This window comes from Anabrus simplex, chromosome 2 (genome assembly GCF_040414725.1).
Source record: "Anabrus simplex isolate iqAnaSimp1 chromosome 2, ASM4041472v1, whole genome shotgun sequence".
Lineage (NCBI taxonomy): Eukaryota > Metazoa > Arthropoda > Insecta > Orthoptera > Tettigoniidae > Anabrus > Anabrus simplex.
The window spans coordinates 1,072,263,241-1,072,277,078 of record NC_090266.1 but is presented as its reverse complement, the minus strand read 5'-3'; the positions used below and the strand labels follow the sequence as shown (position 1 = coordinate 1,072,277,078).

At 39.5% G+C, this 13,838-nt stretch overlaps 1 protein-coding gene across 1 annotated transcript in view; it reads left to right on the top strand.

Annotated features, from left to right (window-relative positions):
• The window catches only part of sprt (PDZ domain-containing protein sprite), a 56,555-nt gene that overhangs the window by 34,285 nt on the left and 8,432 nt on the right, over positions 1-13,838 (top strand). The window contains exons 5-6 of the mRNA XM_067142034.2: positions 5,298-5,450; positions 8,050-8,285. Coding sequence (XP_066998135.2) covers positions 5,298-5,450; positions 8,050-8,285 — 389 coding nt within the window. The remainder of the gene's footprint in view (positions 1-5,297; positions 5,451-8,049; positions 8,286-13,838) is intronic.

The window sequence follows — 13,838 nt, the reverse complement described above, 5'->3', positions numbered from 1 at the left end:
GGTAACTACTTTGTAATTAGCGGGCGTGATAACTCGGTTCCAATGGTTCTGTCTTCTCATCAAGACGACCGAGGCTTGAATCGCAGTCGATGCATGAAACATTTTTTTAAATGGAAGGTCATGTTCTATTGATTCGGATTCGACTTAAAACACTAGATCCTGTCCCTTACCTTTCTTTAGTAATTTTGAGCCATAACCACATCATTTATGGTGGTGTATTTTGAGTATCCACCCATTCTTCGGACTTACCTTGTACCTTAAATGGTGAGTGGATGCAGTGGCTTATCCACAAAATAATTTCAGTGGGTGGGATATAAGTCCAGGCCAGTAGCGTGAATACAACATTTCCTTGGAAGGGGTTGTGAAAAGATTTTTTATTTTTAGTTCGAATTTGCTTTATGTTGCACCATAGGTCTTCTAGCGACAGTGGGAAAGGAAAGGGATAGGAATGGGAAGGAAGTGGCCGTAGCCTTAATTAAGGGACAGCCCCAGGATTTGTCTGGTGTGAAAATGGGAAATCATGGAAAACCATCTTTAGGGCTGCCGACAGTGGGGTTCGAACCCACTATTTCCTGGATGCAAGCTCACAGCTGTGCACCCCTAACTGCATGGCCAACTCGCCCAGTGAATATGAAAAGAAAGCCAGTCCTACCGAGTGCGGTGATGGATCTTCAGTAGATATTGATGGTTTTGATCGTTACCATCTAATTTATCCTACAATCGAAATCATAGCTTCTGTACTATTAATATAAACCAGCTGCGTTACTGAAACTGTTTGTAAAATTGATAATATCGTTCTTCGTTTGTGAGGAAGTAGAAACTTCATTCAATTTGTCTTCTTAAAAAAAGGAACCACTTTGTACTATGCCCTGTGAAGGTGACTACCTTCCAGGTCGTAGATATTTCAATTACAGGAGACTCGAGGTGAACTCTATTGCACCCACAAACAAGGCTATATCTTCCCCAACCCATGCCTTTCTTAACTCTGTCAGTGCCGGGAATTGAATGCAGGATGCCGTAATTCAAATTCTAAAATAAGGAGACCTAAAAGTTAACAGTTGGCCCTGCGGTATAGGGGTAGTGTGCCTGCCTCTAACTGGAGGCCCTGGGTTCGATTGCTGGCCAGGTCAGAGATTTTTACCTGGATCTGAGTGCTGGTTCAAGGTACACTCAGCCCACGTGCTTATAAGTTGAGGAGCTATCTGACGGTGAGATGGTGGCCCCAGTCTAGGAAACCAAGAATAATGGTGGAGAGGATTTGTTGTGCTGACCAAACCACACCTTGTAATTTGCAGGCCTTCGGGCTGAACAGCGGTCGCTTGGTAGGCGATGGCCTTTCGGGGCTGTTACGCCATGGAGTTTGGTGTGGAAAAGTAAACAGAAGGAAGCGCTATCCCTGCAACGCTCTTCAGCCTCCAGCTAGTTCTTCTGTCCGGTCTCGTGCATTTAGGGCAGTTGGAAAATGTATACCTTAATAAATGCTCCTCATAAAACCTTTGTAAAAATACTAATTAAGGTACAGTCCCAGCATTTGCCCGGTGTGAAAATGGGAAACCACGGAAAACCATCTTCAGGGCTGCCAACAGTGGGGTTCAAACCCACTATCTCCCGGATGCAAGCTCACAGCTGCGCAACCCTAACCGCACGGCAAACTCGCCTGGTGTGAGGGCAAACTAACAGGCTAAGTTAAACCCTACCTGGCATATGTTGTGACATATATTTTTCTTTACCAACTAACAAAATATCTATACCCATACCCCTTACATTCTATATATACAGTATGTTGTGTGTGTGTTTCTTTGCTGCATTTTTTGTATCAAATGTCACTTCTTTGTAGCTTATCACATGACCATTATTATAATAAAATTACCGTATTTATTCTAAACCAGAATATTTTATCTTTACTCAAACTATATATTCTTGCATTTATTTCACTTGTACTCAGAATATACGAAATGCTGCAGTTATGTTGGGATGGGAATAACAGAGGTTGGCAGAGGTGGGGGGGGTTGTCATCCAAGGAGTCCAGACACCCCAGAAGTTTTAGCAAATTGTACTTTTATTAAGCACCTTATATATAATGTATATTATTATTAGCTTCTGAAATCTGCACGAATCCACCACTCTTACTTGGATCCAAAGACACTAATTTCCTTTTAAAGTATTCTGTACTACCTAAACTTTGGAAGTTTGGACACCTATCAGAATAAAATAATTCTGGATAAAGAACTACCTTAATTCCTCCCCTCCCCCAAACTGAAATCCTGGCTACGCTACTGCCACTAAATCTATCAATATAGTGTGTTCCCCATTCATTATTAGCTCCTTACTGACCTGCATTCCTGCCCCACCCCAATAACAAAAGGAAAGATACACATCCAGCTCAAGGCCAGATCACTGTAGGTTGCCAGTATAAATTCAATCTAAATTTCTAAATTGTACTATAAATTAGTGTATTTTATTATACATTATTTTGACATTATACAGTCAATGCCAATTCTAGTGAATGTTGAGCTGCTTCCACTGTCAAGAAGTCATAAATAAATTGAACATTCCATCTAGGGTTACGGGTAAATATAAGGGAAAAATAATATTTGCCATTATTTCTGGCAGAAGAGTGTTTGCATTCGCTGCCCTTGCTAAATTTGCTAAATACATCCTTGGTCTAGAGCAGGGAGATATACCATACGCGCACCTTTTAGCGATACTTGGACACCCTAGTGCTGAATAGGTCGACCTCGGGTATCTTTGAGATTCGTATTGGCAACCTTTGAAACACAAACTATGAATCACTTATGCATCGCTGTGTGACATCTGGCGTACACTTTACATACTAGTACTGTTGTTGTTTACACAGCAAAGCCAAACTATAGAATTCATGCTGGGAACAACATTCACATCGAGAAATGTTATTTAATGTTATATAAAGTGTGTATCACACAGTTGTTGGCTTAAGATAATAAGGGTTTAGAAAATTCATATCGATCGATCATATTATCGATCCAATTCAGATTTCATTTTCATTCAGTTGGCAGTATTATCGGAACCATGAGACCTCCCTCCTTACTCCACCCCCCCGTACAAAGAAATGTCGCTAAAAGGTGCGCGGACTATACATGGGTGTAGGCACAGGGCATGGTAGTATAAGGAAAACACACCAAACATTTATTGCAGGCTAACAAACACTTGCAGGATGCACTTAGTATGGTGTTGGACCAAACATAGCACGGACACAGGCAGCGATACAGTTGGGTATGGAGGCATATGGACATCGGATGTTCACCTGGGGTAAATCCTGCTACAGCTGGTGCCAATGACCCTCCCAATCTGCCGTAGTTGGTGCCGGTCAAAGTTGCTGTTCAATCTGATCCCAAATATTTTAATGGGTGAGAGGTCTGGAGGCCATGTTGACCAAGGAAACATGTTGACATCACAAAGAAAGACCAGAGACACCCATGTTGTGTGAGGCCAGGAATTATCCTGCTGGAAAATGGGTTTGTTGAACCACACCAGGCAGGGAAACACAAACGGTTAAAATATTTCCTGGACATATCACTGTGCCATTAGGACTCATTCAGTGAGGAATGGCAATCATAGGAAATGGCACCCCACGCCATGACACATCTTGCTGGGACAGTGTGCTGCTCTACAATGAAGCATGGATCCAGGATATCTCATGACTCAAATTTGGCAGTCATCTGTACACAGACAGAACCATAATTCATCGCTGAACACCATTGATCACCAATCTGCAAGCTGCCATGCTGTCCATTCCTGGCAGAAGTTCAAATTTTATTAAAAGCAGACTTCTTAAATCATACATACAGCAGAACCTCATTAATCCAGACTGAGGCTCTAGGTTGTCCGAATTAATGAAAGTCCGGATTAAAAAATATAACTTATGAAATGAGCCAAGGTATATATTTAAACACACTGTTCAGTAAAAGAACGTGTACAGTACAGTATTTTAAATTTAAGAAATACAAAGGTTATACAAGATATAACGCAATACAGTAATAGGTCCTACAAAGTACAGAATAACTAGTGCCATACAGAATTAGAACATGGGAATCAAGGCACACCTTCATTGATCACCTTGACATGCTTACTGGTTTGAAGAAACTGCTGATCTTCCTTTGACATTAATTTCTTTAATAACTAACTCACACAGATATCTCAAATGTTCGTAATATGCAGATATGTATTCATCGTTGTTTTCTTCAACGTATTTAATGATAATGTTTAGATGGTCTTTCATTTCACTACATTTTGGCTTAGGGTTACTAATATCACCTGCTTCTTCCTGGTCATATTCATCCATTTCAGAGCTTTCTGCAGCAATCACACTTTCAACAATCTCCTCCTCTGTTAAAATGTGATAACCTGGATTATCTTCATCTGCTTCTAGCCACAACTTCCAGTGTTGTGAAAGTCAACAACCTGCCACTAGCTGTGGCACAAACTGCAAAATTTACAATATTGGGCTCATAATTCAGTTTTATACTGTAATTGCATTTATGTATTATTATTATTATTATTAAATGGCTGTCCGGATTAAGCCAAGTCCAGACTAATGGGATCCGCATTAATGAGGTTCTACTGTATTTGCCCATGTGTGGTACAAAATTAGAGCAAAACACCACAATCTTATTCTTCATACTGAGGTGTGGTGGTTGTCTACAGGACAAGGGTTAAATCATGTTTGTGAGTTCAGGGATGCAATGTTCAGCTTATTTCAGAGTGAAAACGAAACTGAGTTTGTATATCATATTACAGATGATCTATGGTGTACAAAATTAGTCTTTCCATGTATTATACTTGAAGAAACTAAATAAACCTTTGTAAATGGATGCGCAGGTTATAGAGAGACTGAATAGCTTATTTGTGTCTTTACAAAGGAAACAGTTACATTATCTTTTTATTATAGATAATCATGACCATGGTAATCAATTGAGTCATGTCCTAGTCCTAATGTGAAGGCTTTTCTTTGAGGGTCTATGAATGGCCCCTTGCCCCTATTCTAAATTTGAATTCCCCCTTCACCCCTATAGTTTATTTGAGTGCCTTATTTGAATACATATTTTATTTTAGACCTTTAAAGATGAACCAAACACCCCTGAGATTAATGCTTGCCTGAGACTCAAGTGTGAGTGTTTGCAATGTATAGGTAATTTTTCACTTCCTAACTTAGTCTGGAATCTTATTTGTACTTTCTGAAAACAGTGAATTTTCAGATTTGGATTCAGTGAACCACAGGTAATAATCCTAACAGCAACAATTGAATGTCTACATTCCAGCTGCCTGAATGGATCAAATTATGCTAGCCTTCATGCTGTAGAGCTGAATTATGATCCAAAAAGCCCTAGATTTGGTGCAGCACCCAGGGATGGTGCTCCAGGCCTTTATGTGGACTGGGCAGCAGAGGGTGCTGGAGTGATGAAAGGTGACAGGTAAGTCATTTCCTAACTTTGATGTACCTACCTTGAATACTGACAAAATATTACAAACTATAATATGTGATTATTATGTGATTAATTTGTACTTTCTCAGACTTTTGAAAATATTGGAGGGGAAATGTTCTTTATTCCTTGAGTCTGGTATACCTCACTTTCCATTTTTGCTACATGTGATTTGACACTGCAGGAAGAACTACAGAACTAAGTACGCTGCATGTGGTCTCTTTCATAAATTACACATAACTGAAGATCTCGAGGTACGTTATGTGCTCTTCAGGCTGACTTATGGGATTTAGTATTCCAACATTGTACAAGTAAAATATTTGAATATCCATGAAAAATGGAAAGGAAACAAGAGAAAACCCAGGAAGGAAACAGTAGCAAATTTTAGGCTCAGGACAGGACACTACTGCCTTGGTGTGCATTTAATAAGAATTGGCATTTATCAGTCCAAGTGCCCAGCATCCCATGTTCCCATTCCATAATGGATGAGGAACATCTACTCCACTGATCACCAAACTCTACTGGAATGCCATATCTTTAATGATGAGAAGTCGACTACGATAACAACAACATATTCTGACAGGCACAATAAATATTACAAATACCTAAATTATTTTAGTTCATAATAGAAGAAGAATTAACTTCTAATAGCATTAGCCATTAAGATCTATAAATGAAATTGCATTTGGCTTTTAGTGCCGGCAGTGTCTGAGGACATGTTTGGCTCGCCAGATGCAGGTCTTTTGATTTGACGCCCTGTGTGTCTAGATGAGGATGAAATGATGATGAAGACGACAACTAAATTAATCAATAACAGTTCAAATTCCCGACCCTACTGGGAATCAAACCCAGGACCCCTGTGACTAAAGGCCAACACACTAACCATTTAGTCAAGGAGCCGGACTGAGAATTACAAATGAAAATATGAAGCCTTGTCCAGTTCATAACTTTCAACTGATCGTGATCTTACTTAAACTATGGCTATTAGTTCATTAAACCTCAAGATACTTTAAAACGTTTTTGGCTAAAAGACCTTGAGCATGTTTCTTTATAAAAATTTGTGTATTGAGCATGCCTGCTTAACTTTCATCTCACATTTACCATAACATGGCACCGACACCAAGAAAATTGACATTGTCCTGAATCAGACAATGTGGATTATCAGCATTCTCATAAAAACAACCCCATTGCACTGGCTTTCAGTCCTTAGCCACATCCTTCCACCAGGTCTGTGCCGCATGAACAATCTTGTCAGAGAAACAAATAAAATACAGGCCAATATATCACTTCAGTTCACCAAGACATCCATAGAATTGCATCAAGCTGACTGAAATCCAGACACCCTCCCCAACTGCTAGTTCAAAAACTGATGAAAGAAAATTACTCTGGACTGCGAACCTGGAATGAAGAATGAACTGCTGAATGGAGATCAATCTTCAAACCTATGGAGTCCCCGCCCGGATTTTACCTTCCGCAGAGTGTATGGGTCCTACTACACAGAGTGTGCACTGGACATGGAATAAGTGTCTCTGGGATGCATTCTTGAGGCCTATGGCTTTCTCCAAGTTGTGACTGTGGAGATGTATTACAGACAGTGCAACACATCACCTTCAGAAGCCCACATAGAGTCTTCTCTGGAACTAGTGATGGCCTTCTCATAACATCAACAATGGCTATTCAGTGGCTACAACAACTAGACATCCTAGTTTAGTTCACATTTTTCATTTGTTTAATTTACTGTATGTATTTAGTTCATTGTTAATTTTTATTTCTATTTTCTGTATTGTGTGTGTGTGTATATATATATATCCATTTCTGTTTTGAGTTTTATCTTTCACTTTTATATGTATTTTGTTTTATAAATTTTTCACTGTGTTTTTCATCAGGTTCTTTCTTTCTCAATTTGTACACAGCTTAACTTGTACTATAAGCTAAATAACCATAAGTCTGAAATAATTACCTTATTCTAAAACAATAAAATTTCCCTCTGTATTAACTTCTCTTGAACATTATAATTGAAATATTCTTCTGGAAGTAAATTATCTTTCATGTTAAGATAGCTACTAACAGTATATATCAATTCAGTTTACTAACTCGAGACTTTTCCTGGAAAATCTGTTCCACTCTCGAGTTCTTTGGCCATTGAAAGAGCATTAACCCAATTAGTTCTTCTGAATGATGCTATGAGCTTGTAATCATGATATCCTCCTTCTCTACTTGCTTGTTTTGAATATTCCTTTCCTGAATATTTTGCCATATGCCCTCCCAAGTAACTGCCCTATGTTCTCATGAGTTGTGCTCGTTTTCTTTTAGTTTTTAATTTTTCCCATTATATATGTGTAATGTCTTCACACTTCATGCAAAATTCCTTTGTACCTGCCTATCTGTCTGCACTTCTTTCACAAGCTTTGTCACCTTCTGTGATTCAGTCATGTCTTTTCAAACTTCTTAGACTTGTCCTTTTACATTTTGATGATGATTATTGTTGTTTAGAAGGCCTAACATCTTTTTTAATCAGCCCTTTTATGTTTTCATGTTTGTTCTTACTTCCCTCTTCCCATACTGACCTGTCTTACACAATTCATTACAGACTCGTGGAAGTAAATGGAAGGCTGGTGCTCACCAAAGGCCGTGATGATCTCGCTCGTCTTCTGGCTGCATCACCAGAGCCAGCATTGCTGGTAGTATTACGCACTCGTCACGACATGCCTGATCATACAAATGCACTGCGGGATGAGCTGGGTGCAGCTAGAGAACGTGCAGATGGTCTCCGTAGTGCCAATATGCGCCTGACCCATCGAATTTCTTACTTAGAAGAACAGGTAGGTTATCATATGCAATATGTAATCAAATAATATATTCCAGAGCTGCAGATGTTTGCTGACAATGGCATTTAGTGAAGAATTTGCTATAAATTAAATCTGTTTCAGTTCTTCACATTGCAGTAGATTAATTTAACAGATAACAAATTATTAACACTTTCAACACTACCATATTTTTACATGGACCCTAGCAGTGAACTGGGTCTTTTTCCTGAATTTTAATACATTATTACATAACAGCGAAACATAGTACATACCTGATTTTTGTATCAAATGAAGGTGTCAGCCATCCAAAACGAAGATGTTAATAAGGAAGTACATATCCAAATTATTTTAATTATACTAGTCTTATGAAAAACATAAAAAAAATATATGAGAAAAATCTTTCACATTCAAGTTTTACCAATAAGCCTGCTCAAACAAGAAAAATGAATCATTTAATGTGGCTACCTAAGCCACAAATAAACATATTTGAGATACACAATTAACCTATTTAGGAGCAGTTTGGTTTAGTATTGTAGCCCTGAAAACATTCCTTGCACCACCATCTGCTTTCTTTCTTGCAGTACAGGTGAATCATCAGCCTGCGTCTCTTCATTTAAACGAAAAAATAAGCGTAATTTCTGGAGAGGTGAAGTATTTCTATCAGGTGTATTCAGAGTAAAATAATGCAGCTAAAAATACTTGCACTCGAAAGTGACATAACAAATAAAAATCTTGCTCAAACTATCACTTGATATGTTATCTGGTTCATAAGCAGAGTATTCATCACTGTCATCTATTTCTGAACCCGCTTCTCCCGATAAAATACCAAAGATATCACTATCATTGAGCCGGCATGAGCACATGTTTGTACAGGAACACGGCTGACAACACGACAGATTTTGGGCGCTCAGCACCTGGCACATCGAGTGCTTCGGTAGGGGTCAAGGCAAGGAGAAACTACCCTTCGTATTGTTTAGGTGTGATCTGCTGCATTCTATTGGACACGAGATAAACTACTACCTCCAAGCAAGGGACAGGAACCATATGGGATACATGCAGCTGCCTATAAATGCACGCAAAAATCATGCCCATATGGTATACGGGCGCCATCCGCAACCAGGAGAGCAGTGCACCTGAATCCCGTATGGGTATATTGTTGAAAGTGTCAAGAATTTCATAGTGCTGCCTTTGGAAGAGTTTGAATTTTGTGCTGGGCTTGAAGTTAATTTCAACTCTGTCTGTAATAATTGGGGAAAGTCTCATTACTATTATGAATTATAGTACCTTTCCTAAAGTCAAAATTAATCTTTGGTCATCCGAAGTGCACAGAGTCATTTTCATTTTGGACTGTTCTGCTTTCCAAGATTCAGTCTGATACTGTATTTGCAGCTGGCATTGGTGCATCTATGGCAGAAATTATTACATATCACGAAGATCATTGATTCAATGTTTCAATATTATTATTATTATTATTATTATTATTATTATTATTATTATTATTATTATTATTATTATTATTATTATTATTATTAGACTCCAGAATAGTGGCCACACATATTAATGCACTATGGCTGTGGAGCCAAGCTGTGCATTCAGGAGATGCTTGGGGTCAAACCCCACTGTCGACTGCCCTGGGAATAGTTTCCTGTGTTCCATTTTCACTTCCAGGCAAATGCTGGGACAGGTCCAATTCTTAGGCCACAATACCAATATAGATGATCCGTTATTGGACATTATAAATTTTCCAGCTAACTCATTCCTGGTTGCCAGTGTGCTAAGTTGGGCTCATCAGTTGGTAAATAGCACACCCACCAAGACGCATACTGTGGAAGCCCTATGGGGTTCCCTATGGGAATCAACACCTGTATCATTTGATGGCTCAGTTTTTAAAAGTGAGACAAAGTCTCTCGTAGTGCATTGGCACTGCTGGTGGCTCCAAGTAGTCTACGCAGTGGCCTCCACGGTATGCACTAGCCATGGGGTGAAACACTAGCAACCAGGAATGAGTTAGCTGGAAAATTTATAATGTCCAATAACGGATCAACTATATTGGTATTATAAATTTACTCATTCAGAACAAATATTTCAGGTTCCTTATGGGAATCAACATCTGTATCATCTTAGACCACAGCCAATTTCTTTACCTCCTCACCCAGTTTCATTCACTATCATTCATTTCATCTTCATTAGCTCCTCAACTGAGGTTGGCACCAGGAAGGGCATCTATCCTTAAGAAAATATCATATAAATTCATCTCACCTCATCCCCAACCCCATACCAATAAAAGGGGATTAAGATGTAGCCATACAAACAAACATTATTTAACTCCAGAATATGTAAAACTAAATTAAAATTTTTATAACAGAATGCATCCTTGAGATTTTTATTTAACTAGCTAAACTGATTATCCCCTGTAAACCATGTAACCTTGTCATAGTGGAGAGGCTTTGCATGTCTCAGTCAAACAAATAGCTATGCTGTAGGTGCATTCATACATTGGATAGGTATCTGTTGAAGCAAGTGTTTCACTAAAAGGAGGCAGCAGCCCTTGCAGAAAATGAAAATTACAGACTATGAATCTCATGTTGGATCCGTATTGACGGTTGAACTTCTTACAAAATTGTACAAAACTATTTTAATCCTCCTAGTCAGTACTATCTATTTTACGTCCAATTAAGACAAAACTTCACACATAAATAGACATGCTTTGACCCCGCATTGGGTCATCCTCAGTAAGATATGTAAAATAAATTAAAAACATAAGAAACACACAAAATGAAATGTTAGTTAAAAATTTTTAAAGCATGATGAAAGTTATAAAGTTAAAAATTCCCATTCTCTCGCAAGCCCCACCCCATTTCCCCACTCCACTTCTTTGTAGCAACACGTCTTGTATCTCGACTGTGGAAGCAAGTCAGTCGAGAGCTGGACTCCATAGTCAGAGAACACAGGTGATACAAGCCGGCCACATAACGTAAGTTAATTTTCGTTCTTCATAACTTAATCTAAATATTGTTCCTGTTAGTGACCATATTTCAACCTTAATTCAATTTGTATCGTCCATTTTACAGACTAAAATCAAACGGTTCAACTTCAATGATGCTTATGTATATCAGCCCATATCGAAACACAATAGTATACAGATACCAGTTAAACCACACCAAAGGACAACAAAAACATTGAAACAGAAAGACCTCCAGCTCAAGACTGTTTTAACGATCAACAATTCACATATTTTTAACTTTCATCCAGCTTTTTAAAAGACTATTTAACGAACATTTCATTTTGTGTGTTTCCTATGTTTTTAATTCATTTTACATGTCTTACTGAGGATGACCCAATGCCAGGTCGAAAAATGTCTATTTATGTGTGAAGTTTCATCTTAATTGGACGTAAAATAAATAGTAATGACTAGGAGGATTAAAACAGTTTTGCACAATTTTGTAAGAAGAAAATGCAAAGGCAGAAGTCTAATGATTGAAGCAGTCTTGTAATTTTATCCAACATGGCTCTTCTATGTTAACACTGCTGCACAGCTGAAAGCAACAGGGAACTACAGTTGTGTTTACCAATAACATGCAGTTCTCTCTATGTACACTCATGTCCATAAAAAACAGAACACCTTGAAAGACCAGAGATAAGAAGTTCATATTCACAGGACATATTCATTAGTATGTTCTGCAGAAACGATTAGCATTTCAGTCACCTAGGTTCGGCATGTGTCCTGTTGCCTAGTAGGCACTAGGTCCTCCATGGGCACTGATAACCTGTGACATACATGATGGCATCGACGTGTATACGGCACGAATGGTGTCCTGGGGTATAACCATTCATGCTGAATTCACCTGGTTCCACAGTTTTTCTTTGGTGGTTGGTATTGGGTCACAGCGCCGCATCCATCGTTTCGCCATATCCCACACATTTTCGATTGGTGACAAGTCTGGTGATCGGGAAGGCCAGGGCAACAGTCTGACATCCTGTGACAACAAGAAAGCACGTGTCCGGTCAGCAACATGTGGTCGCGCATTGTCCCGCTGAAATATGGCGTCTGGGGTGTAGTGCAGAAAAGGTATGGCTACAGGTAGCAGGATGTCATTCATGTGGGTCAAACTGGTCACAGTGCCCTGGACACGCGCAAACTGTGATTTGTGATTGTACCCAATAGCACCCCACACCATAAGGTCTTGAGTTGGTGCTGTATGTCTTGTGCGAATGCAGTCAATGTGATGCCTCTCCCCCTGTCTGCGGCGTACCAAAATGCGGCCATCATTTTCAAATAAACAGAACCTGGATTCATCCGAAAAAGCTATCTGCTGCCATTCCTGTCCCCAGTGACGTCATTCCATACACCATTGCAGTCTAGCATATTTATACACATTAGTCAAAGATAGGTGGAGAAGTGGACGACGCGCTGGTAACCCAGACCGTACTAAAAAGTGACGGATTGTCACTCCTGATAGTTTACGATGTGTTACACTGTTCCACTGTGTCGCCAGAGCCGAGGAGGATGCTTATCTGTCCTGCAATGCCATTCGGATGAGGTGTTGATCTTCTCGGTGGGGGGGGTCTTGTCGTGTTCTACAGCCTTCTGTGAACCATTCTGTACACACCTGTTGCACTGCCAACACACTTTGTCCCACATGAGCAGCAATTTCCCGGACGGATGCATCACGTTATCTCATGCACATAATGCATCCTCTTTCAAATTCATTTGATGGTACGGTGATTTATGGTTGTACCCAATACCACCTCACACCATAAGGCCTTGGATTTGGTGCTGTATGTCTTGTGCGAATGCAGTCTGCGAGCCATCCTTCATGTCTGCTCAAGTCACACTGATCCATTACCTTCGGTTTATAGCAACAATGAGAGCCGCAGGCACATTATACCAGTCTGTATTGATATGCCGAGATATCGATGTGGACCTTGAACCTGAGGGCCGACATGGTTCAAATGCTAATCATTTCTTCAGAATATACTAATGCACAAGTCATGTGAATGTGAACATCCTATCTCAAGTCTTTCAAGGTGTTCTGGTTTTTATGAACATGAGTGTAGTATATGATGTACTGAGGATCATTTGCTCCCAGGCAAAGTATTCCTGAGATAACATAGTTCCTCATTTGGATCTCTGAGTGAGTACTACCAGAGTGGAAGCAATCTTCAGAAAAGTGGATATTGACATTCTGTGAGTTGCAGTATGGACCATTAGAAGTCAAATCATTGGGGTAGGTTAGAGAAACTTAAAAGGGAAATCTATAGGCTAAAGTCACTGTGTTCCAACAAGTCCTGAGAACTAGAAAGGAGTAGAAATACCCGTTCTCTTCCCCTCTCCCACTCCCATAAGCACAGTTTTGTTCATCAGTCCCCCTGGCATCATGCGGACATTTTCAGCTCTCACTCAACGTTCACTGGTCTGCAGGGGTCCAGAGATAAGCACATATATGGGCATTTTCTGGCTCACAAACCACAAGTAGCTTTTGACCCTCACTCAGTCTGTAAGAGATGGCACTGTGGGAGATCAGTGTTTATTCATCCATCACACTTTCGTGTCGTAAAACTGAATAACAGT